Source organism: Chelon labrosus (genome assembly GCF_963514085.1).
Source record: "Chelon labrosus genome assembly, chromosome: 7".
NCBI classification, from domain to species: Eukaryota; Metazoa; Chordata; class Actinopteri; order Mugiliformes; family Mugilidae; genus Chelon; species Chelon labrosus.
In genome coordinates this window covers 27,963,127-27,988,704 of record NC_140343.1, presented here as the reverse complement: position 1 = coordinate 27,988,704, position 25,578 = coordinate 27,963,127, and the positions used below count along the sequence as shown (strand labels likewise).

At 42.1% G+C, this 25,578-nt stretch overlaps 1 protein-coding gene across 4 annotated transcripts in view; it reads right to left on the bottom strand.

Moving 5' to 3' along the window:
- Nucleotides 1-1,358: 1,358 nt before the first annotated feature.
- The window catches only part of fbn2b (fibrillin 2b), a 60,462-nt gene continuing 36,242 nt past the window's right edge, over nt 1,359-25,578 (bottom strand). Inside the window, exons 10-65 of one of the 4 annotated variants that reach the window (XM_084549154.1) lie at nt 24,393-24,545; nt 23,225-23,416; nt 22,975-23,118; nt 22,619-22,738; nt 22,357-22,482; nt 22,151-22,273; nt 21,295-21,570; nt 21,129-21,182; nt 20,916-21,041; nt 20,444-20,569; nt 20,136-20,255; nt 18,924-19,061; nt 18,588-18,638; nt 18,302-18,427; nt 17,949-18,176; nt 17,661-17,786; nt 17,439-17,567; nt 17,153-17,278; nt 16,885-17,010; nt 16,598-16,720; nt 16,333-16,458; nt 15,955-16,080; nt 15,524-15,646; nt 15,311-15,433; nt 15,092-15,217; nt 14,864-14,986; nt 14,379-14,501; nt 13,744-13,905; nt 13,569-13,637; nt 13,308-13,433; nt 13,064-13,189; nt 12,808-12,957; nt 12,647-12,718; nt 12,415-12,540; nt 11,709-11,834; nt 11,311-11,436; nt 11,034-11,150; nt 10,518-10,646; nt 10,318-10,437; nt 9,981-10,106; nt 9,728-9,880; nt 9,556-9,621; nt 9,336-9,461; nt 8,829-8,948; nt 8,608-8,730; nt 8,317-8,448; nt 8,062-8,187; nt 7,727-7,933; nt 7,367-7,492; nt 7,135-7,257; nt 6,664-6,780; nt 6,383-6,511; nt 5,588-5,707; nt 4,629-4,860; nt 4,387-4,540; nt 1,359-4,300 (exon numbers count right to left, since the gene is read on the bottom strand). In XM_084549154.1, the coding sequence (XP_084405280.1) occupies nt 3,923-4,300; nt 4,387-4,540; nt 4,629-4,860; nt 5,588-5,707; nt 6,383-6,511; nt 6,664-6,780; nt 7,135-7,257; nt 7,367-7,492; nt 7,727-7,933; nt 8,062-8,187; nt 8,317-8,448; nt 8,608-8,730; nt 8,829-8,948; nt 9,336-9,461; nt 9,556-9,621; nt 9,728-9,880; nt 9,981-10,106; nt 10,318-10,437; nt 10,518-10,646; nt 11,034-11,150; nt 11,311-11,436; nt 11,709-11,834; nt 12,415-12,540; nt 12,647-12,718; nt 12,808-12,957; nt 13,064-13,189; nt 13,308-13,433; nt 13,569-13,637; nt 13,744-13,905; nt 14,379-14,501; nt 14,864-14,986; nt 15,092-15,217; nt 15,311-15,433; nt 15,524-15,646; nt 15,955-16,080; nt 16,333-16,458; nt 16,598-16,720; nt 16,885-17,010; nt 17,153-17,278; nt 17,439-17,567; nt 17,661-17,786; nt 17,949-18,176; nt 18,302-18,427; nt 18,588-18,638; nt 18,924-19,061; nt 20,136-20,255; nt 20,444-20,569; nt 20,916-21,041; nt 21,129-21,182; nt 21,295-21,570; nt 22,151-22,273; nt 22,357-22,482; nt 22,619-22,738; nt 22,975-23,118; nt 23,225-23,416; nt 24,393-24,545 (7,610 nt within the window). In that variant the 3' untranslated portion in view covers nt 1,359-3,922. Of the gene's footprint in view, nt 4,301-4,386; nt 4,541-4,628; nt 4,861-5,587; nt 5,708-6,382; nt 6,512-6,663; nt 6,781-7,134; nt 7,258-7,366; nt 7,493-7,726; nt 7,934-8,061; nt 8,188-8,316; nt 8,449-8,607; nt 8,731-8,828; nt 8,949-9,335; nt 9,462-9,555; nt 9,622-9,727; nt 9,881-9,980; nt 10,107-10,317; nt 10,438-10,517; nt 10,647-11,033; nt 11,151-11,310; nt 11,437-11,708; nt 11,835-12,414; nt 12,541-12,646; nt 12,719-12,807; nt 12,958-13,063; nt 13,190-13,307; nt 13,434-13,568; nt 13,638-13,743; nt 13,906-14,378; nt 14,502-14,863; nt 15,218-15,310; nt 15,647-15,954; nt 16,081-16,332; nt 16,459-16,597; nt 16,721-16,884; nt 17,011-17,152; nt 17,279-17,438; nt 17,568-17,660; nt 17,787-17,948; nt 18,177-18,301; nt 18,428-18,587; nt 18,639-18,923; nt 19,062-20,135; nt 20,256-20,443; nt 20,570-20,915; nt 21,042-21,128; nt 21,183-21,294; nt 21,571-22,150; nt 22,274-22,356; nt 22,483-22,618; nt 22,739-22,974; nt 23,119-23,224; nt 23,417-24,392; nt 24,546-25,578 lie in introns of all 4 variants that reach the window. The other 3 variants (XM_084549153.1, XM_084549152.1, XM_084549151.1) reach the window with 3 other exon arrangements.

Below are 25,578 nucleotides of genomic sequence, written 5' to 3'. Positions count from 1 at the left end.
TCACATCCTGTTTCTAAAGCGTCAAATAACTAACGAAAATGAAACTTCTCCGAAAAATGGACACTTGAACATAGATCAGAAAGTTTTAGTTTGGCCCAAGTCCCATCTACTGACAAGGAAGAGGTGGAGCTTATGACCTATACTGCAGCCAGCCACTAGGGGGGTGCTCCTCATGCTTTGGCTTCACTTTTGAGAAGCTGTCATAGCGTTTTTTTTTTTAGTGGTTAAGTATAACACTGTAAATGCTGCAGGACTGTATGTAATGTAATGTGAGATTGTGGTTGTGTGGTTCTGCAAATTGCTCACCCTGCAACCTAAACACTCACTCAAAGCCCAAATCTTGCACCAGAATATTGGGGAAAGAAATAATGAGCTGCACAGCTGCCTTAACTTGACCTACTGTTATAGTCAGACATGCTACCACAACACCACATTACTGTAGGGCTAGGTTTCCAAACTCCAGAGCTTGTCAAGTACTAAATACAACTCGATTCCTTCTATATCCTCAAAGCTACATTTTATTTTTATTTTTTTCAGAACACCCCATGAGCGTAACACACACAGAACCTAAATGGAGGAGTTTACACATAAGCAGATGCCCCTTTAATGAACCATGGTCCATTACAAAGCAACCAAGTTTTAAGTGCTGATCAAAGAGCACAAACGCTTTTTGCTGATTCTGATTTCGGACACTGAACCTCAAGCACCAGTGCAGATGCTTTTTAACGCCTAATCAGGTAGTTTGTGTCTCCATGAAATCTTGCTCTGTGTATGTTTTGTGTGTTACTGTGTCTATAACTGAGAAGCCATACTGAAACTATATTTATCCCTTCTTACTGCAAGTAGAGTTTACGTTGACTGGTTGTGTCCTTTGCTCTAGTCAGCCTGCCAAGTGTGGTGATAAAGCAAACAGCAACCTTTAGGCAGGAGAAAGCTTTATTTTTCTATTCTCGACTCAAGTTTGGGAGTCCTCTTTTTGCTATCTTTTTTGTCCTCGTATTGTATCAAACTTTAGGACTGTGGATTTTTGAGGTTGTCATGCAGCCTGGTCTTAGAAGGCGACAAAGCAGATAGCTTTGCATTTTTGTGTTTTGTAACTGCATATTTTTCTGACTATCTGCTTTGTTTTTGATACACTGGGTTGAAACAGTGAAAATAATACGATTTTGTTCCTTAATTACTCTTCTCTAATTTCCACTGATGGCTCCCGGGGCCCGAAGAGCTGGACTGGAGCGTCCACATTATTCATGTTGGAAATTAAATAAAAACTAACTGCTACTAAAGTCTTCCCGTGTAGCTTTTATGAACTTTGGACCCATAAAAGCCTTGAAAGGGGAAAAAAAACAACAACACAAAACTTAAAAATATAACCCACAATACTTTATTGCCATTTATGTCATTGGACAAAAGTTTACAATATTAAGTGAATCACTCTAATTTTACAGACTGCCATTTGGTGTCATAAATCTTTGGTGTTCATCTTTGCACAAAGACGATGATCATTAAGGATGATTTATTTATTGATCCGCAGCTAGCTGATAAAGCTGTGGCCAGATGATTGTCACATCAGCTTTCAGTTAAACTCTAGTATCAACAGGCTCATGATAAACAACTGAAACTTCAAGCTCTTTGTTTTCTGAATCATAAAGTACGCAATACTTCTATGCAGGCAGATGATCATGACAGTATTCAAGTTTGACACTGAAGCTGAGATACAGTAATCACACGCAACGCACTGCATTATTAAAAACATAGTGGCAAATACAAGAAAAATGACAAACTGACAATAAAGATACAAAGTATACAAAGGTTCCCAGGTTAGAAAATGGTTATGTATTATAAACATTGTCTGGGCTGTGGGACAGTGCAGCAACCTTGAATGTTCAAAGAAAGAGATTATCATTTAGCACCATTGATCCTTATGGCATAGTACAGACAGTGTAAGCCTCCCCATGTGTTAGATAACAGATAAAGGGAATGTTGGTAATCTTAAAGTCTGGCGTGTTTTAATTGCTCATGGCTGGTTTGACTGGTGAACAGTGGCTTAAAACATCAGTCAGTGATCAGATGTTTTTTTCTTTTTGGTTTCTTTTCCAAACAGAGCCAACAGCGCTTAAAGCCTCCAATCTCGGGTTTTGCTGTGAAAAACGTATTTGTTCTGGCAGCCTTGACATAAAAAAAAAAAAAAAAATACATTTCACTTAAAAATATACAATTTAATTTTCAAGAAGCAAGTTTGATAATATTGGTTTTTCAGCACTGAGACAATACAAAAGACAGACATACACAAAAACAATAAAACCTAGCAAAAAAAAAAGTCACTTTTGTATCGCAGATTCAAGACTGCACCTTCTTTGTACAGCGTTAAGAGATGGTATAATGTAGCACCTTTTTTCCTCTTTGAGAGAAAGAAAATCATGAGAAATGAGCTAAGACCTGGTGGATGTTGTTTGTTTTTCAGTGAGGTTTCATGTTCACCTTTGTGTGCCCGTACTCTTTAAAGCACTACTTTAGTTCCAGCTTAACATGTCATGTACCTTTGAGATGGCTGCTGTATTCAGCTGAGTGTCTCTGTGTGTTGTAAATGAGGCTCAGCCTTCAGACATCGATCTCCCAGTGAAGTCAAAGAAGTCAGATAAAGTCAGCTTAATGTCATTTCAGATATCAGCCACACAACACCGGCTGTCGGCTTTACTCTCCTGAAGCATTTATGTGGAAGAGATTGTAACTACGAGAAGCTAAAAGCCGTTGACAGCCGATAAAGGAGGACGATTTTGGACTTAATGAAATAGCTGGCTCTCAGGTCCAGAATCAGAGCACCTGAAGTCATAAACCCTTAAAGGACAAATACAAACTTGACCTGATCTATCTTCTTTAAGGTCTACTAACTGGTCAGTTCCCTGCTCGTGATGGATGCTGAGGCACACTAGCACCCTCTTTTGTTTCAAAGTCAGCATCACAGCATGGTGTCGGGGTGTGGACAGCATGCTGTGATGCTGACTGCACTGAGGTAACCAAACATGACAGTACACACACGCAAGCATGCTAATCCCTGCTGGCTGCTGCCCGCGGGTGCAGGACGAGAATCAGTCACATCAGAGTAGAACACAGCTCGCTGTTTTCTCATCTGAAAATTGGTTGACATCCAGCTACAAAAACAGAGTGCTCTGGACTGAAGAACCTGAAATGTTGTGTAATTGTTGCAGTCCTTCGTGTTAACATTTTTCAAGCAGCACAAATACATTAAATGACATACTACAATACTGAGAGGGGCAAATGTGACAAACCTTGATCCCCAGTGTTTTGATTATTACTAAGATCACAGAGAGGTGAGAGAGTCCTTGGACCACTGTGACAGCACTCAACCTCTTATCTTAAGCCTTAATATTTATACTACTAAACAAAAAGACAATTTTAGACGCTGCCCTGCGATTTAAATACCACCATACATGTTGCATTGAAACAGTCTGGGCCACTCTCAGCACTCTCAGAAACGCCTAGGTTTCTATTAAAACCTCTGCTTGGTGTGATGTATTGTTTACTACAAAAGTGCTTCATGGACTTGTGAGCCTTCTGTCTGCTATTTTTTGCAATGCGAGGTGGCCGTGGTCCAAACACAAAGGCACCTCTCTGCCATCTCATCCACTGTCTCTCTCAGTGGAGACTGAGTGCTGGGTCAGGTAGGAGTGGAGGGGCTGTCAAGGTTAAAAAAAAAACACAAAACACACAAAACATGAACATATAATAATGTGAACAGTAACAAAGTGGTGGTAGAGTTGGGCTGATTGACTCAGTCTTTCATAGCCCTTGATTACCCCCTGTAGTGTGATGGTCCTGCGGGGGGAGGGGTTACTGGATAAAAGGTTAAAACTCAAAGGCTTTAGGAACCAGTCCAGAGGAGGATTGCATGCGCACTCTGAGCTCAGTGCAGGTGGATGTGCAGCTTGATGCGTAGGGCGTCTCCTATTTCCCCTTGTAGGTAGTCACTGTCATGCTGCTCCTCCAGGTGGTGCAGTTTCCGGGGCCCGAAGAGCCGCAGGCTGGCAATCTCCAGCCGGTAGGATCCCGGTGGAGGTGGTCTCTTGCCAAGCCGGAGCACGCTCTTCCCGTCACGGCGTTCCAGCAGGCGGAAGTGTTCATTAGCGTTGCCGTGGGTTATGACATAGCGTACATGGTGCTCCAGGGGCTGCAGGGCGGGCCGAAGCTCTAGTAGGGGCTCTTTGTTGAGCAGAGAGGCCAGAGAGATGTTCATCGGGAGGGAGGCCTGGGTGTCCACACTGGCCATGCTCACGGCTGGTTCCTACACGAAGGAAAATAAATGACCAGTTCAGACCCTGACACTGACTATGAACAACGACTGAGAGTCAGTTTTGTTAACACATGTACCTGGTTGAGATCATTTTCATCAGCATTACGTCTATGCCGTCCATTCTTTCCTCCTCCATTGATCTTACACTCATAGCAGGCCTCAGGAGACAAACTGTCATCGTCTTCACCCTCCACAAACTGGCTTGGGAAACCTGAACCTGACAGGCAGTGACTGGAAACAAACACACAACCAGAATGTTCAGTGCTCCTGACACCAACATTGTTTAGAAATAAAATCTGCTCCATGAAATCTCCCTCACCCCTGGCCTGCTCTGTAGAAGCCTCCAGGACAGCCACAGAGGTAGCCTCCGTCAGTGTTGGAGCAGCCGTAGATGCAGGGGTTTGAGCTTGTACTGCATTCATTCACATCTTGGCAGCCACCAGCTGTCTGCTCAAAGTCAAAACCAGAGGGACACACACACTTGAAGCTGCCCAGTGTGTTGTAGCAGGAAGCAGAGCCACAAACGGTGCCCGCCTGACACTCATTTTCATCTACGGGGAAAAGGGGAGAAAATGAGAAGGATTTGTATATATGTTAGAAAACTTAGCCATAAGGACAAGGTTGTATCAGAAAGGTTCTTTAGTTACTATAGCAGATCATAAGTCAACAAGACTAAATGATTTTGACGGAATTCATTCAACTTAACATGAATGAATTTTCTTTAATTAATTCAAAAGTAGTGCTTAGGTTTACTTGATCCTGTTTCAGAAATATGTCTATTCTTTCTATTACACACGTGCATATTCACAGCTTAAATGATATCATCCTGACATCTATTTTTTATAATGCACAGCTATATGTATGATAAAATATTGATAAACAACACAATGCAAAATGTACAGAAATGTCTAGTAGTATTACAGTGAATGTACACACAGTGCTGTTTAAAATGTAGAAAACTGTAAAATTACATTATAATGATGATAATGTTTAAAATGATTTTGTCATTAATTCCTAAAAAAAAGTAGAGCCTGTCTGATGCTGGATTTTCAGGCAAGTTTGGAAATATATTTTATGGTTACACTTTTTTTTACTTGATTTATTTCTTCCATATTTTCTGTGGACACACTGAGCAATGAACAAGTCTCACTATTAATTTTAATAAGCTTGGGAGATGACTGCATTTCCTGGCTCTTATATAGTACTTTGTAATACTCCCACTCGTGGTTCTATTCTTATTAGTCACAACATGAAACTCACTGAGTCACAGTTACTCACCCACACACTGGTTCCACTGGTAGTGCTGCACGTAGCCCTGAGGACAGCCACAGCGGTAACCTCCCAGCATGTTCTGACAGCCGTGCTGACAGCGGTGGTTACTGCCACATTCATCCACATCTGAGGAAAATGAACATCTTTAATTTACCATTATTAAAAGTGACACCTAGTGCAGCTCAGTGCAACCACAATTATTGGTCTCCTGAGAATGTCTGGGAATGGAAGACCTTCTTTTGTCATTTTTAGACTGGTGAAAAGGTGTTATATGTGTTCATTACCTTAGGACTCAACTACTGCAATGCACGTCCACAGACTTCGGATAACACTGCTGCTCGGCTTTTAACTTGCTCCAGCAGAGACCACGTTAATCGAACTCTTGCCAGTCTTAACTGTTTATGTTTGGAATGGATTTTAAGATTTTACTGTGTTTTTTAAAGCTTTACATGGCCTGGCTTCAGGTAATGTTTATGATCTTTTAAATCCCTATGAGCTCAATCGCTGTCTGAAATCTTCTGCTAGGAAATTTCTGAATCGCACCTTGTGACCAGAGGTGATCGGGCCTCTGCTTCCGTACCCCTAAGTTATGGGATTGCCTACCAGAGTATCTCAGGCTGGCTAAGTCAGGGTATTCATTTAAATCACTACAGAAAAATATTATTTTGACTTTATAGTCAGTAGCTAGGCTAAATCACAGAAACACCTTCGTGTTTAATTTGATCCAGTTTCATTTTCACTAGTGTACCTAATGAACCGGCAGGTATGTATAACTAAATGTAAAAGACATTGTTTGCTCACCCTCACACTCCAAGCCTGTGGTGTCCAGTGAGAAGCCTTTAGAGCATTCACAGTTGAAGCTACCGGGTGTGTTGATACAAGAGGCCTGGGAACCACACACACTGCTCTGACCCGTACACTCATTGTTGTCTATAAAGAAATGACAGTGAGATTAAACAGACTCAATTAAATTTCAGATGCAAATTGTATCACATTTAATTCATTATCTCTTTATTTCCATCTAACGCTCTTTAAAGTAAATGAATGGAGAAGGAGGGTAGCTCAGAGGTTCTTGTACTGACCAATGCAGGCAGTCTGGTGCTGGGTGAAACCAGAGGGACACTTGCAGGTGAAGCCTCCAATGGTGTTAACACAGAGGAACTGGCAGTTATGCTGCTTTGTTGAACACTCGTCCAGATCTTAGTGGGAGAGAGGAAAGCGCAGAGGTACCATGAAAACCAAATCACATAGAGGGATGAAGCCTCGAAGCCATAAAGCTGGTTGCTAAACATGATATTAGAGCAATATTTCATTTGATACACGCACATGAAATATTGCTAATTAAAATATTAAGCATTATCCATGTAGCAGAGCAATAAACGGAACATACACTGTGTGGTGAAAAGAATGAGATTACTAAGACAGCTAACTATAACCAATGCCATTAAACAGCATCTTGTGTTTTTATGAAGATTTCTAAGAAGCTCTCAAAGAATCCACAAATGCTAAGTTATAATTTATGCACAGCTAAAACAAATGACGAGTCCATGTACCTTTGCAGGTCTTTCCATCTGGCTGCATGGTGTATCCTCTGGGGCAGGAGCAGAGGTAGCTGCCTTCTGTATTTTTACACAGGAAGTTACAGGGTTTGGGAGACAGACTGCACTCATCCATATCTGAAATATGCACGAAGGGAGACAAAACACAAGAAATGTGAGAAATGCAGGTGATGTAAATTGCTGGAAATCTTAAGCTTTGGCAATATTCAACATCATCAGGCCGTACCGACACAGGAGGTTGCTGTGAAGTCAGTTTTGTATCCCACATTACAGTGACAGCGGAAAGATCCGATGGTGTTGATACACTGGCCATTACGACACAGATCTGGCATCACCTGGCACTCATTTATGTCTGGGAGAACAGAGACATGTTAGAAAGTGATCCGAATTACATATCCGTTCACGTTTTACAAACACATCAGAGTTCTCAAAGTCACAGAGCCTCTATGCGACTGCTCTGTTTCTGACAAACTCACGAATTATAATTGTATTTGTCAAGCTATTGTAACTAACTGTGATTATTCCATTAATATAAATCTGAAGAGAAGTTGAATTGACATTTTGTATATGACTTAGTGTCTCTCACCTCTGCCATCGGTGGTGTAGCCAGGTCCCAGTGGACACATCCTCTTGTACTGTACAGTGCCAGGTAGTGGGCAGAGCTCACACTGTGAGCCCCAGCCTCGACCCGTGTTACAGCAACACTCAGACTTGGTCACGCTGTTCCTGTTGGTGGATGACTGCTGGCACATTGTCTGCAGAACCTCTGCGAAACAGTATCCCTTTCTGTTGTCTAAATGAAAGTGAAAGAGTGAGAAATGAGATTAAACAAGTAGACATATTGGGTCTTTGTGTTTTTGAACAAGAGCACAATTATAGTTATGGCATCTTCAACAGGCTCCTGATTAGTAGAGATCTTACCAATACATTCAGTTCCAGTGGAGCTCGGCTCAAAACCGTCATTGCACTCGCAGCGGTAGCTTCCCACTGTGTTGACGCAGCGCCCGTTCTTACAGATGCCAGGCTTGGCACGGCACTCGTTCAGGTCTGCCAGTGTACACAGCAAAGGATGGCAGGATGAGAAGAGAGAAGAGGAGAGTAAATCCAGTTACATACTGCACATATGTGTGAGGACTGAGATTAGCTTCTCTCTCTTGGTGAAGCACTTTTACTCACCCATACATCCCTCTCCATCTGGTCGGCGCTGCATGCCAAGAGGACAGATACACATGAAGGTACCGATCAGGTTCTTACAGGTCATGCCCTTGGAGTCACAGTCATCCATTCCTTCTGAGCACTCATCCTGGTCTATGAATTGCAATGAGAGATAGCTTTTAGGTTACAAAGCCAGCTAAAGCACAAAAAAACGCTTACATTCTGTTCTGAATGTGACATACAGCAATTAAGCAAGCAGGACAGATGACAGGAGCTAAAGGGATAAAAGTGACACACGCTGTGTCCTCTCACCTCTGCACATGCGCTGGTCGTCTCGCAGCACATAACCAGCAGGGCACATACACTCATATGACCCAAACGTGTTGACACATCGGAAGGCACAAAGTAGAGGATTCTGGGAGCACTCATTGATGTCTTGAGTCATGAAGAGAGGGAATAGTGATTTAATTTGCTGTCATATTATTCTGATAACAAGTGAAGCTGCACGAGGACTTATTACTTCTATGACTGACCTTCACAAGTCATCATCGATCCCGGTTCAAAGCCCTCCTGACAAGAACACTCGAAACCTCCCACGACATTGGTGCAGGTTCCATTTCCACAAGGGTTTCCTATGGAGCACTCATCAGTGTCTGGAACAGCCAGAGAGTAGGGGATAAAAAAGACAATGCAATTAAAGCCAATAAAACATTTATACTGTACCTTAGATTTTAAAAGCTTTTATTAGCAGCTTAAACCCAAAAAAGGGTCAAACTATACTGCAGGAAAGCATGGCACTACGAAGAATAACGTTAGAGTGGGATGTTAATATTGATTTTCTGCAACACAACAATAAATATTCCAGCAGTCATAGTTCTCAAAACGACGTCCTGCAGCTGTTATATAATATTTCTTAGTCTGCTCAGTTGCTTCATAATAAATGATCAAAATCATCAGTGATCAATAAAATACATCAGTTGGAAACAAAACATTAATTACTAGAAACTCATTGTTTAGTTTAACTGCATTAGCTATCTCACCAATACAGTTGACTCCAGTGTAATCCAGGTTGTATCCAAAGGGGCATTCACAGCGGAAGGAACCATCTGTGTTGATGCAGATACCATTCTGGCAGATGCCCGGGTTATCCAGACATTCATTCATATCTACAAAAGATCATTAGCATGTTTTTAAAATATGCTATACACTCAAAACCCAGCCACAGTTTTTTAGGAATTAAATCAGTGCTGTAGCGGTCACCTTCACGAGCATCGCCGGGTCCAGGCAGGGCTCCGTGGCCGTAGGGACACAGAGTATCAAAAGCAGCTGGAGACACAACAAAAAAGGTCAGTTTTATTATTTTGCAACTCTTGTTAGTTGTATGTGTGTATTTATATCTCAATAAATACATGTGTGCGTCTGTGATACACACCATCGCTTTCTCGTGGACACAGCTCACAGGGCAGCCCCCAACCTTCTCCTGGCATCTTGCTGCAGCAGCACTTGGCCTTGGTGGTGTTGAAGGCCTTGGGGACGGAGCACTTGCCTGCCTCGAACTTGGTGAAACAGAAGCTCTCTCTGGTATCTGTGAAAAAGGGAATTCAGCGATGATTATTCTGGAGCGTTTCAGTAGAGAGTGAGGCTTTTACAAATGTAAAAATGTGATCTTGACTGTTTTCTCTCACCATAGCACCGTCGCTTGTTGTCAGAGAGTACGAAGCCTGGCTGGCATGAGCACTGGAAGCTGCCAGGGGTGTTGGTGCAGGTGCCAAACTGGCAGAGGCTGGACTCCACATCACACTCGTTGATATCTGGGAAGTGAGAGTAAGAAGGCAGGGAAGGTGAGGGAGTATGTACTGTATGTTGGAGCAGATGGTCTGACTACTAATGTGTTTGACTCCCTGATCTTTCAGTGCAGGTGTTTATCAGGACTCTGGCTGTTTGAACAATCTGTTGTGAATATGTGACGAACATTTAGTGTGTATTGAAGTGTGTCTATCCCTTTATATGTGTGCGTCTTACCTATACACTGGTCATTTTGCACCTCGTAGCCCGGAGGGCAGATACATCTGAAGGACCCATCCAGATTCTGACAAGTTCCCGGAGAGCAAGTGCCGGGCAGACTCACACACTCATTGATATCTGTGAAAAACAGGACATTGTATAAGAGAACCTGCCTTTATGTCTCTGTATGTCAAGGCCATACATATCTGGTGACTCACCAACACAGTTCTTCCCATCAGGTGTATTCTCATAACCCTCATGGCAGAGACACTGGAAGGAGCCGAGCCCATTAATACACTGTCCATTTCTGCACACTTGACCCTGGAGGGCACTGCACTCGTCTATGTCTGTAAGGTAAATGTTCAGGTGTTTGTTTTGGATACACTTACAACCCAATAGCAATGGAAAAACAGAAAGTTACACAGAAAATGAAAAAGAAGATACTGAGTTATCGCGATACCTTGAGTACTACGTATTTGTTTAAATGTCAAAGTTTGCAGATTCAGTATTTAATGTAGTCTAATATATTTCCACATGAAACACAACGTTAACAACACAAACTGTATATCTAAATTTTATCTCATATCTGTCCAATTTAATACAGTAGCAGAAAAGGTCAGCATTTATTGAAATGTAAAGGCTTGATTTTTAATCAAATATGATGACTAAACCCTTGTCAAGGCCTTGACCTTTAAAATAAACCTTTGTGGAGCAGAACAGTAAATGATTCATACCCATGCAGTCATTGTTGTGTGTGAGCTCAAAGCCCGGGAAGCAGAGACAGTTGTAGGATCCCACTGTGTTTTTACAGGTACCGTTACCACACGGCTGCCTGTCACACTCATCAATGTCTAAAAGACACACAGAAAATAACATAAGTAGGTAAAAACATAAAATATATTTCAAATAGAAAAAATAGTCTGCAGCATATGGCTACATTTGACTCATTTTGCAGAATTAACTGAAACAGTGCTGTGTGTTATTAGTTTATTTTTAGATTGTATTCCTCACCCATGCACATAGTCTGATCAGCTGTAGCCTTGAAGCCATTGTGGCAGAGACAGCGATAGCTGCCCTGTGTGTCAATACACTCTCCATGGCTGCACACATTAGGAATCTCCTGGCACTCATTACGATCTGTGAAGAAGCAACAGGAAAAAATATACGTTAACATAATAAAGAGTAGGACTGAGACTAAAAGTAATGTAGTGATCCTAATGTATAGGTCATGTATGACAGAATAAAGTCAACCAAACCAATGCACGTGTGTTTAGTCAAATGCGTAAGAGTAGGATTTCCTGTGCTGAGTACTGTAAATGCAAAGTATAACACTTTTCTTATCTGTCCTTCCCCTTGGTCTTTTAAGACAGGAAACCCCAGTGAAGACCTGTCAGACAGACTGCACTCACCCACACAGGCCCCGCTGGGAGAGAGTTTGAAGCCTGGCGAGCACTCGCAGCGGTAGCTGCCTGGAATATTGATACAGTTGGCATTACGTTGGCACAGGTTGTCCCCACTGCTGCACTCATCAATATCTGCAGGAAGAAAGAGAGAAACAGTGGACATCAATTGTAGGCTCTATAACTGCCTTGTCAGAGCAGGCTGTCAGCTTGTGGACAGCAGAACAGAAAACACTACATCGCCATTTTGGCTCTGGTACAGTTCAGACAGTCGCTGGCAGGTTTTGGATGATTGATGCTTCTGGCAGGAGATCCCATTCAGAGCGACTATACTTGTCTTTGCAAGGACGTAATTCACGTTGGTAAAGGCAGCATTAACTTCACTGAGTGGACAGATTGTAAAAGTGCCTCTTGGCCAGACAGTGAATGTCACTGTGTGAGTCTGTACTGTACTTTCAGTGTGTATGTGTGTGCATGCATAGGTTAGGGGTGATTTAGTGCAGTAGTATTTTAGCATGCAGTGACTCAGCAGCTGGGTGAGGAGACGGTGTTGTGAGAAATAAATGTTTGAATGTATATTCAGATGTATATACTGTATGTGCAAAAAGAGACAGATAAAAGAACAAAGCCTTGTAACTTTGCACTGGAGTGGTACTTATCGATGTAGTTGCTGCAGTGGAATGCAGAAAACAGAGGACAGTGGAACAAGTCTTACCTTCACAAATGAGTAGTATGTTGTTGTAGCTGAAGCCCATCGGACATTCACAGCGGAAGCTCCCGATCTGGTTGATGCACACTCCATTAGCACAAATTCCAGGGATCTCCCTGCACTCATCGATATCTAAAAAGAAACACAGCAGAATGAAATCATGCGAAGTGCAAAAATTTCAAACCAAATGGTTAACTTGAAGCTCAGAGCTCTGATAGGCTGCCAGTGTTAATCTTACCAATTGGCTTGCCAGTGTGGATGTCAATGATGAAGCCAGGAGCCTGGTTACCACACAGTATCTGGTACTCAGCTGAAAGCAGGAGAAAATCAATGACAGTAATAAACTATATTCATAAAGCATGGGTTTAGCTGCAGGTTCGAGATTTTCAGTGAACTCACAGGTCGCAGGAGTAGGACAGGCCTCGCATGGCTTGTTCCAGGCTTTTCCCACATTGTAGGCGCAGCAGCACATCTTCTTGGTCATGTTGAAGGACAACTCGTTCTCACATGTGTCGTTGAAATTGCGGTAACACACACTCTTCCTCATGTCTTCGTTACAGGGAGGAAAGAACAAGTCAAACAGTTTTCAAGTTTGCTTTTAGGTGAGACATTAACAAAAACATTTGACTGTCCAAGAGATGTCTACTTCTCTCACCCATGCAGTTGTTTCCTCCATTAACCTGCATGTATTCAGGAGGACACACACATGTGTAGTTGCCCAAAGTGTTGTAGCAAGTACCAGGCCCGCAGATCCCAATGTGAGTTGTGCACTCATCAATATCTGCAAATAAAGATATGATAACAGAAATGTGAAGTGGCAGCAGTTACTTTTCCATAATAGATTATCTATTTAAAATAAAAACAAGAGCTAAATTCAATTCAATTCCTTCAGTTCTTACCTTCACAGATGCGAGTCTCTTCGTTGAGATAGTAGCCTGCTGGACACTCACACTGGAAGCTGCCAAATGTGTTAACGCAGTTTCCGCCCTGGCAGAGACCTGGAAGCTCCTGGCATTCATCAATATCTAGAAAATTATTTAAATTGTTAAATCCATCAGTGCCACTAATGTGTAGATATTTTGTTAGATTGCATTTTTAACATTTTGAAATGTTAGCAGCGCTTTGCTCCTATACTAGTGTTTGACAGCAGGATAGTTTACCTTCCAGGATGACAGTAATAGGGTTGGGCCTGAACCCTTCTCCTCCTGGACAGAGAGTCTTATATTCCGCTACAGACAGAGACACACAGCAAGTTAGTGTGTCTTTCCTTTTCAAAGCCGGAAAAAGACAATAATATAGTAAGTAAAGGACTTGTCCATGTCCTGTGGTGCATACTTGAGTTAGCGGCAGGGCACAGTTCACAGGGGTTTCCCCAGGCTCTTCCGTCGGAGCAGCAGCAGGAAGCTCGGGTCACGCCCACTCCGATCTCTACACTGCAGGAGATTCCTCCATCACCACGAGCAAGGATATCCAAGAAGCAGTTGCCAACACGGGTGTCTGAGAAAGAGATATAAAGGTGTGTGAGTCCAAAATGAAATAAACAATTGTTTGTCCCACACACCACACATACACCAGAGATTGTCCTGATTATGAACATACAGGAAGGATAATATATTTAATGTTTCACTGCTAATGGTTGAGGTACAAGGATTACATTTTAAACTGACATTTTTGAATATTTTCATTTTAATAAATCTCTGTTAGCCTGCTGCTATATATTGCTAAATAAGGGGATTGAGCCCACGGCCGAATGAAATGAAAGTCATTGCATTTACAGATGGTAGTCCATCATAAATCGCCCAGCAGTTATCCTTCTGTCAGAGAGACAGAAATTTCCACTTTGAACTTGGAAAAATGCAGTGGGACAATGGTGGCACCCCAAGTGACTAACTTTAAAAGACCTTACCTCCAACCTTTAATGTCTGAATGACACCCTATTATACAGACTCCAAATGGTTAGTGTGACTCACCTACACAGCCCACTCCAGTGGGGTTGAGCTCAAAGTCGGCCGGACAGTTACACAGGTAGCTCCCTGGTGTGTTCACACAGAGTCCATTGATGCAGTTCACAGGGTCTGCACATTCGTTGATATCTGCAGTACAAAGTGACACACATGATGGATTGTATACACACTGCTGAGTGGAAAAATATTTTTTCTGCTTTTCATTTCTCAAAAGCTTACTTTTGACACAAACTGAAACAATGTAGACTAAGAAATGTGAAAAACCTAACTGACACATAGAAAATGTCAAATAGCTGTCAAAACATTCCATCCTGCAATTGAAACAAATAGCTGAGACAGATAACATCACCTAGAAATGATTCAAATATGATTTCTATTGGACTATCATCAAATTAATGTTTGGTTTGGCCAAAGAAGCCAAGCTATGTGAGTCTATCTGTTCTATCTGGGTACTTATTTTAGAGATACAGTTACTGAAGCACTACACTAACCAGTGCAGTTTCCTCCACTGCGGTCCAGTTCGTAACCGTCATCACACACACAGCGGAACATCCCTGGAAGGTTCTGGCACGTTCCAAACACACAGATGTTCTGGAAATTACACTCATCAATGTCTGTGGAGAATCCAAAAGGGAGAAGGGGACTGTTTGTCACAGTACTTAGATAAAAAATGAACAGCAAAAAGAAGAGAATGAAATGTGGGTGAATGAGTGCAGCACCTTGGCAGGCCTTGCTGTCTTCTGTAGGAGTGAAGCCCATCTCACACTCGCAGCGGTAGCCTCCCGGAGCATTCAGACACTGGCCATTCTCACACAGGTTCACATTGTCTGCACATTCATCCATGTCTGAAACACAACAAACCAAAGTAGTATGAACTTATAGTACAATAGACCCTTGAATAAGTTGGTATTCAGTTAGGACTGCTTTGACAGTCTTACCAGAGCATGAAAAGCCATCTCCATTGAAGCCCTCTTTGCACGTACACCTGTAGGATCCTGGCGTGTTCACACAGTCTGCGTTGGGGTTGCAGTTGTGGTCCTCTGCAGAGCATTCATCCTCATCTACAGGAAGTGAGAGAAAAGTGTGAAACTTCAGGGTAAAACTGATGATTGTCCAGGAGACATCACGACTAAGACGTGAATCATACTCACCCACACACTTGATGCCGTCTCCCACCCAGCCATCTCGACAGCGACATTTAAAGCTTCCTGGCACGTTGATGCAAGCGGCATGCATGTCGCAGTTATGAGCTCCAATTTCACACTCATCGACATCTAGAAAGAGGTATACAAATCAGTTATCCAATGAATAGGCAATAATTTGTGTTTCTGTATAACAAAAACGGTTTATAACAGCTTCAGTGAACCACTCTTATTTAAGGGCAATTTTTCTTTTTACTGTCTAGAGGAATTTTAATTCTGTCAGCAGTGATGCTGGTAAGTGTACTGATAAATAATTAATTTCTAAAATATAGACCTGGAACTACTGTATGCATGAATGAACCATCTCAACAGTCAGCCCAGATATGGACACATAGAGTCCCAGACCTCTCAGCAACAACTCTGCCCTGATGTTCACATACCTGTGCAACCCGTGGATCCCTTTTTGACGAAGTATCCCAGCTGACAGTGGCAGATGAAGGAGCCCTTGGTGTTCTCACAGTCGCCGTGGAGACAGATGTTTGGGTTCAGATCGCATTCGTTCACATCTGCCAGAAAATGGACAGACACAGATTAAACAAGAATGTTCTCACCTTGGAGATTAGAGTGACAGAAAATAAAACTGACAGGAAATGTCCCACAGACGGACAGATGGACACAAAACATATCTATATTTAAGTAAGTCAGAGACTGAATGAATAAATTAATGTGGCAGAAAGAAAAAATGGAAATGGAGAAAAATGTATTTAGAAATGGCATGCGCTTGAAAAGCAAATTGTAAGGTTTGTTTTTAGTCCCACCGATACAGGTCCTCATGTCCATGGAAGCCATGAATCCATCGTAACAGAGACAGCGATATTCCCCAGGAATGTTGGTACATTGTCCTCCATCACAGATGTCTGGGGTCTCCTCACATTCATCAATATCTAACAGACACAACAGAAAGAAAGGTTTTATTGTGCTAGGAGAAGGAACACTGAGAACTTTCTGACATTGCTTCAGATGTGCATATAACTTTGGAATAAAGATTTGACCACAACATAGGTGATGTATGTTTTTTCTTACCTGAACATGTCCTGAGGTCAGGCATGAGAGCATAGCCCTCACTACAGCTGCACTCGTAGCTGCCCTCCGAGTTGGTACAGTGGGTTTCACAGCCTCCATTCATAATTGTACATTCATCAATATCTGCAAGGAGATGTCACAATTACAGAGTTTGAAAACTCCGAAGTAGTGAAAAGTCAAATCTTCTGCAGGATTAACTATCAACAGTATGTTGTCTTGTAAGTATGTAAATGTTCTGTTTATCCAACATCACAATACATCTTTGAGTAAAGTTTTGCTGTACTCACCAACGCAGCCTTGTCGGTCTGGTGTGGCCTGGTAACCAGTGTCACAGGAACACTGATAGGTCCCCGCCATGTTGACACACTGGCCGTTCTTACACAAGCTGTCACTCAACTGGCACTCATTCACATCTGAACCAACACACAAGTACAGAGAATGTAATATTACAGAGGATGGTAAAGAAAAATAGCCTCTCTTCTTTAGCCGAGGACTCGATATTACATCCATTTAGTCTGTTTGTTTGAATGCACTTAGAGTATGTGTGTAACCCACCTTCACATGCAGAGCCATCAGTGCTGAGCGAGTGTCCAGTGGGACATTCACACTCATAACTCCCTTCTGTGTTCAGGCAGGTTCCTCCATGACACAACAGGGGGTTTCTCTCACACTCGTCAATGTCTGTTAGCAGAACGTGAGAAAAGGAAGGAAAGATGAAGTCGAGGATGAGATGAAGAAAATTAAAATAATTGGAGAGGATTGCCAAAAGTTCTTTGGACTGACATAAATTCACGTAGTGTGATTAGTCTGAATTTGTGTGATCTGTGTGTTTCAAACTTACCCATGCAGTTCTTCATCATCATGAAGCCGCTTTCATAGCCCTCAAAGCATTCACACTCAAAGCTGCCGGGTGTGTTAACACATGTGCCATGACCACAGAGATCAGGGGAGATGCGGCACTCATCAATGTCTAAAAACACAAAGGTATCAAAAAAAAAAGCTCATTCAGCGTTTACTTAATTTATATGAAATCAGTTTCACTCCCTCTGTCATTCTCTCATACCTGTGCAGTTCCTCTCTTCGGCGGTGAGAGCGAAGCCATTGTTGCAGCGACACTTGAAACTCCCGATGGTATTTCTGCAATTTCCATAAGTACACAAACTCTGGAACACCTTACACTCATTCACATCTGGAAAGAAACACATACAAATGCATTGAATTGCAGTTGTAATGGGAATGGATAGCTGAGGACAAGTAGCTTCTGGCAAGAATACAATACAATTTATTATACACACTAAATATGCAGCATTAGACAGATTGGTGTCCACATTCATTAAGATGAGAATGGTACCTTTGTAGAAGGGTCTGCCAGTCAGAATGTCTCCTCTGTTGGCAAAGCCGGTTCCTCTGGGACAGATGGCTCTGAACTCAGGTGTGCCTTCTTTGGGGCACTCCTCACAGTCGATACCCCAGGCTGCACCCACTGTACAGCAGCACATGTCCACGCGGTATCTTCCTGGCAGTGGCTGACCACACTCATCCTCATGCCACTTCATGTAGCACTGCTCACTACGCATATCTAGAAAAAGTGTCAGGGAAAACAAAAAGATTACCATTTGTGTCTCTACAGTTTTTTTTTTTGCGCAGCAAAGCGATGCCACAGCAAACGGCTGCTGACGTCTGATTTCTTTGCGGGTCTCTTACCCACGCATGTGCGACCGGTACTGTCCAAGGTGAGGCCTTCAGCACACTCGCAGCGGAACGAGCCTTGGGTATTCACACACCGGCCGTTTGTACACACTCCAGGGAACACCTCACACTCATTAATGTCTACAGGGAGTGGGATATTATAAGAAGGATGATTACAAGGTGAAGCAAAAATATGCCCATTTTTTATTAAGGCACATTACAAGGACAAAAAGATGAAGGGTCAGTGTTGGATGAAGGGAACACTGCAAATTTGTCACCGCTCATTAAGTTTTCAACTTACCTTCACAGACGAGGCCCTTCATACGAGCAAATCCTCGAGAACAAGCAGTGTCTGAGGAGACAAAAGGTGAGATTAAAGCATTGTATATTATATACACAATGCTGCTTTACCATAAATTTACATTTTATATATATATTATATTTAATATTATATATAATATATTTATATATTATACCAGTGAGGTTTCTTACGATATGCTTTCATTACTTTTTGGTTCAGTTTTAGTTGTTACAAGCTCAATGCTGCTTTGATTCAAAATGTTTTTATAGTTAGCTTTAATTAAAACCATTTCTGAAAATCAACACTGCACGACTGTGTCTCTGTGTGTGAGCTGACCGAGCTCGCAGGGTTCACAGGGGCTGCCCCAGGCGGCTCCCAGTGTGGAGCAACACTCAGACTTCAGTGTGGCTCCGTTGATGTTGACCTCACAGCGGTTGTCCTGGATCGTAAGCCAGCAGGTACTCTTCATACTATCTGTGGAGCCAAGCAGAGAAGACTTCATTAAGGGAACCCTGTGGAGCTTTCTTGGAAACAAAGACAGTTATGTTTACACTCAGTTTTTCCACCAAAACAGACAAAATTCATGATAATAAAAATAAAAGAAATAATAATAAAAATCTATTAAACATGTTGAGTTAATTTTCCTTCTCAATAAAACATCTGTTATTTTTCTTTTTTCCATTTTTATATATATTATGCATGTGCTGGTAGAATACAGTAAGTAAAACACAAATCTGCTCATCACAACACTGCTCCACAGGCCCACTGGTGGTTCAAATGTCAAAAGTTTCTTTAACTATGCAACATAAACAACCACAAAAACAATTAACATGTCACCTTCAACTATTTTAACTTGTGTCTGTGTCTACAGGTTGAGGAGAGAAAAACTCATGCACCGTTGAAGCCTATGCTATAGCATTGCTATTGAAAGTACACTCAACACCTTCCCTCTAAACCACAAGGCCACCCAAACCCGAAACCACAATTTACTTTGCCTTTCTCCCTCCACTAAATGATGAACTCTAAAAACATAAAACAGAAATGAACAAAACCAAAGGAATCCTGAGACATCTGACAGAGCCAGCTCATGCAGTGTGTATAAGTATTTACTTAATGACTCATTTTCCCTTCCACTTGCAATAACATCTGTATTCTATGTTAGCATGTAGCTTTCTCAAAATGATTTCCCCAAAGTATGACACTTCCAAACAAGTGGAATTATTAACCTCAGCAGAGTCTTACATACCACATGTCATTTTTAATCTATGGCAGAGCTCTATGAAATAAAACAATCTCCCTGTGAACCAAGGCCATACATGCAAGCATGTATCCAATAAATGATCAGTGTTTCTCCTCTGAGATCATCTGAGGATGATAATGCCAAAACAATGCTCCAGGAAACCTTAACATCTTTGTTTTTGTTTACCAAAATAAAGAGTGAACCTGGATTAATGGGATTATGAATAAAATTCTCTCCATCGACTGTTTCATGGACCCTGCAGTGCTTCCCTAATTTGTGTCAAGCATTTTGGAGAACTGATGTCTTACCCACGCAGATGGTGTTTGTGGAGTCCAGCTTGCTGCCATGGGTGCACTCGCAGTTGAAGGACCCGGCCACATTACGACATGCTCCATTGATGCACGGGCTGGACTCGCACTCATTTATATCTGAAACACATGAAAAGACACACCTGATGTCAGGAATGACTGGGTGATTCAAATTCATCATCACCCTTCGATAGTTACAAAGACAAAGTGTGAGGACTAATGCAACCCATCTGGTCATAATGTCCATAATGTCAGTGGTTGTTGGTAAAAATGATAAAACACACACATGAATGTATTTGAGTGCTCACCTTCGCATGTCTCTGAGTCAGGCTTGAAGACAAATCCTTTAGGACAGGAGCATGTGTAGGAGCCAGGAGTGTTTCTGCACAGACCGTTGTCACAGAGCAGACGGTTCACCAGACACTCATTGATGTCTGCAGGGAGGAGAGAGAGATTACTCTGTTGGTCGTGATAACTGTCCAAAACAGGTAGAATTTATTCAAGGAAAATTTCGTCTAGAGGTCCAAATGAGCAAAACATCCCAGCTGTCCTTTAAAATGGAGACAAACTGATCCAGAGGCAATAAACCGTTGGCTCCCATCACCATACTTGGACTGGCATCTATTGACTTGAATTAAGATTTACAAAGATTGGAACTTTGTGCCCTCCCCATTACCTATGCAGCTGTGTCCTGTCAAAGTCAAAACAACTTTCCAAGTCTTGCAGGGACATGGCAAACTTTGATAAATAAGAATGTGCTGCTTTAAAAAATAAACTCACCAACGCAGTTCTTGCCACTCGTGTCAGATTCATAGCCAATGTTACAGATACAGCGGTAGCTTCCCCTGAGGTTTTCACACATGCCATTCTGGCAAATGTCAGGGTCCAAGGCGCACTCATTGATATCTATGGGACATCAGAAGATGTTCAGGTGAGTGTTTTGTTTTTAATACACTACAGTAATATTCACATTAGTATGTGAAACATACTCACCTCTTCCATCAGCTGTGATGCCAATACCACTGCTGCACACAGCCTGGAACTCAGCTGGAAGACACATGACAACAAAAGAGAGGCGAGTGAATTATTTTTCCTTGTTCATTTTGATTTAAAAATAAGATCATATTCAGATATTGCAAAGTGAAATCAAAGACGCTACCTGAGTTTCTGGACGGGCAGGGCTGACAAGGCTCTCCAAAGCCATGTTCGGGGTTGGCACAGCAGCACTCCGACTTGGTCACTGCACCGGGGAACGGACGTGAGCATGTGCCCATCTTTATGGCGCCGTAGCAGGTGGTCCTCATGTGCGTGTCCACACACACCCTCCCATCGACACCAATTGCCAGGCCCGGCGGGCATTCACAGCGGAAGGAGCCCTCAGAGTTGATGCAGCGTCCGTTCATACAAATGCCAGGTGTCTGGCACTCATCAATATCTGATGGATAGATGAGGCAGAAAATGAATACACCGCACTACCACACACCATTAGATACAGCAAATGTGTGTTTACAGAAGCAGATCACATAAATTAGCGAACCAGAGTGAAATTCCACCAGAAATCAGTGTACTCTCTAATGTAAATTGTGAATATGCAAGGTTTTTTTTTCTACAGGGTCATATTTGGTTTGTAAACTTCAACCGGGTAATGATGATAATGTGCTACAGAGATTGCAGGATGTTTAATTTAGAACCAGGTCATGGGAAGTTAACAGTGTCTAGTTTAGATAAGTGTATTTGGGATGTGCACCTGGGCTGCCTGTGTTATGGTGTGACTGCAAAGGAATGACAGCTTGTCTTGAAGCTTCCAGGCAAAATCCCTCAACAGAGGCTCATAAATTCAAACATCGATTAATCTATTTCTGGACAGTTCATAATAGCACACGAGGGAAGTTTCAGATAGTCTCTAATAATCTGCACACACATCTATTCAAGAAGAGATCACCAAATCTGTCAGTGCAGTTTTGAAGCAGATTGTTTGCCCAAGTTTTGTAGTCTGCATTTGTAATCATACATACCAGTGCAGTAGCGTCCGTTAGGAGCAAGTGCAAAGCCAGGCTTGCAGATACACTTAAAGCTGCCATCCTCATTTATGCACATGCCGTTGAGACACATGTTGGTTGTGGCACACTCGTCATGATCTGGAAGGGAACAAGAGACAAGGTAAGGTCATTTTTATTGATGTATATGTTAACTTCAACCTGTTTTTGTGTTTGCTTCTTACCAATGCAATTTTTCCCATCTGGAGTTAGCTCAAAGCCAGCATTGCAGATACACTGAAAGCTTCCCTCAGTGTTGACACAGCGGCCATTGCGACACATCACACCATTCACAATACATTCATCAATATCTAAAAAAAAGTTACAAAGGCTGTTAATAGTCTTTTAAGAACCAAACACTGATGCTCTAATTCCTTAGCTAAAGTTTTTTAAACTGCTTCTGTGATATTTGTGTACGTAATTAGCATATAAATATATCTGATATACCAATGCAGGCTTGTTTGGTAGGGGTTCCCTGGTATCCCTCATGGCACTTGCAGTGGTATGATCCGGGTGTGTTGACACAGTCTCCATTGATACATGGGTTACTCACACACTCATCCACATCTAGAGAGATAAAAATAAAGCAAATAAAAATGTTGACCAAACTGCAGAGAATAAGACAAACATAGAGAATGTGATTCACATTTTAGCAGATCTCTCCTGCCAGCATCTCCATTTGTATCAAGTTCCTAAAACTGTCAGAAGATGGCAGTGCAGTGCATGCAGTTATCTGCGGCTTGTTAAAAGCAGCTGCCTGCCTTGAGAAGTGACTGAACAACAATGCTGTTTGTGTTTCTTACCAATGCACTCCCCACGAACATCCTGCTTGTAGCCCATGTTGCACTCACAACGGTAGCTTGCGTGTGTTGGGATACAGCGTCCATTCAGACACAGGTTGGTAAAATGTTTGCACACGTCAATAGAGTCATTCACGGAAACAGTGCCTAAAAAAAAAAATACAACTTGTTATAATATACAAGCTATAGCAGAAATGAGCCCTTTTGTTTTGTGTGACTTAACAGACTCACTCAGACGCGCTGAGCAACTCACCAATGTGTTGATGGGTCAGTACTCCTCCATTGCCACCAGTCCCTCCATTACCGTTGCCATTCGGCACACTAGGGAACTTGTATCCATAGTTGAATCCATTTCCGTTGTTGTTGGGGAAGTGTCCGTTGGGGTAGCCATGAGGGAAACCATGTCCTTGGGGAACACCCACTATACACAGACGCCTGAACTCATCTACAGGACAAATGAGATCACAGGGAACAAATCAGTGAATGTAAACAACCTAGGTTATGTTTATGATATGAAGAAGGAAAAACAGTTCATACGGTTTTCTACAGGAATACAGACCAAAGCATAGTTGAATGAGTCTGCATGATAACATTCACTCCTTGTACTTTAGAATTCTGACTTGAGGTTGATCATTTACTGTACATTTCATGGTTTCAGATATGCTAGTGACTAGGTAACAAGACAAAAACATGTGCAAACAATGATCCAATCTGCTCTGCTTTGAGTTGTATGTCTAGTGGCGTTTTTCTAAATATTATTGCATATTTGCATGGACATATACAGTATATGTCTATCTTTTTATATATACATGCACAGTATGATGATTTTATGAGGATTTTGTGTATTTCCTCCGCAGTCACAATTAATCGGCACACACACACACTCACATCTCAGTTTGGTGGTGAAAGAGTCGAGTTATGGATAATACGGTCTCACGCACACAAACACTTTTCCAAATTCCAGTTTGACTAAAGAGATGATGGGTAATTATCTTCCAACAAATGTTTTCCATCTTTTATTTTTTGGGCTTTGCTCATGACATGTCATGCTCATCAGCCTGAGTGGATGCTCTCGCCTCTATGTCATACGCACAAACTCAAAGCAGCCTCACTCCAAAAGTGTCAGGCTTCTCGAGTTTTACATTATATTATTATATTCATTTGGCTTGTGAACCGTTAATGCAGTGATGGCTTTATTTATTGCCTGTGTTGTAGTTCTGTGTTCTAGACAGAGTCTATCGTGGACGCTGCCAAGTTTTTGTCAGCAAAGTAAGACAATGAATGTTCTGTCCTACTTTTAATTTCACATCCATCCCTTTGATAAGGATCAGCAAGCCAACGTAGAGCCTGTCAGATCCATGTGTAGTTGACACTATAATGTGAGACATGTGTCTTCTCTCCTGCTTATCATGTATACTCACCAGACCCTCTGACAGGGCACATCTCAGGAATCTGCCCCAGAGCCCAGCAGCGTCCAGTGTCACAGCAACACTGCATCTTGGTGTACTGGCCAGTCAGCTCTCCAGTGCAGCGGCCATTAGCCAGAGCAGAGAAACAAGTGCCCACACGCTGGTCTGGAAAAGAGCACCAACAGAATTAGTCAACCGAATAGGCAGCAACATCAGTTTGAGTATTTAAGCGAAAGACAAACTGTATAACTGCACTGAACTAGTATTGTATGTTTTGTTATAATCTTGAATGGACATTTGTGGAATTGTTAGGAAAGTTGAGACATTTTTCCATTTTGTTGGCCTGTTTCTCCATCCTCATGGATTGCACAATTTAGGTCTCCACATCAATATCATATCCATAAGTTACATTGTAGAACAAGGTATTTCAGGTTCTTTAATAAAATCCTAACAACATATATTATTTCTACTGTCCTCCCGTACTTTAATTTCTCAACTTGCTGGGTGTCAGTCCACTGTGACCTCTCTGTAGGGTAGGGTTACAGGTGCAACACATCTTACACAAACAAGTCAGTGAAACACTGCTTTTCAGCTTGGTGCTGAGTCACTATTTAAAACCTCAAATCAGCAGAGCAGTATCTCAGAAGACTGGGCTGCCCTCTCTGTGGAGGCTGGGGAGGAAGCTTTTTTATAGACTAGCAGTGGGAAAGGTGGCCTGGGGTCTCAAGTAACCCAAAAGGGCCTCCAAAACAGGGGGTCTTATTTGTTACAGTTTCCCAGGTCTTGGTCGATGGGACGGAAGAGGGGGCTTGAGTTCAAAGAGCGTGTGTAAGGAGTAAATGGAAGAGCGAGAACCAGGGTTTCTGGGTATTTTTCTAGGTATTAATGGGAAAACATACAGAGAAATACTAAGACAAAGTGAGGGAGTGATTGTATGGTTACCATTTAGAAAGCTAACAGAATATGTGAAAAGGAATTTTAAATACATCTACAGAAAGAAAGGGAAAGAAAAGGGAAAAGCAGAGTGAAAGGGGGTGGAGGGAGGAGCACAAGTCGATTAACTCACTAATGAGCCAGCAGTCTGGAATTAATCAGTTCCATGTGGAGCAATTCTTGCCAATTAGATGGAACATGAGGGATTGTGCTGTGTCTGGAAGCACATACAGTACAGCGCACACATGCTTACATGCAATCAAAC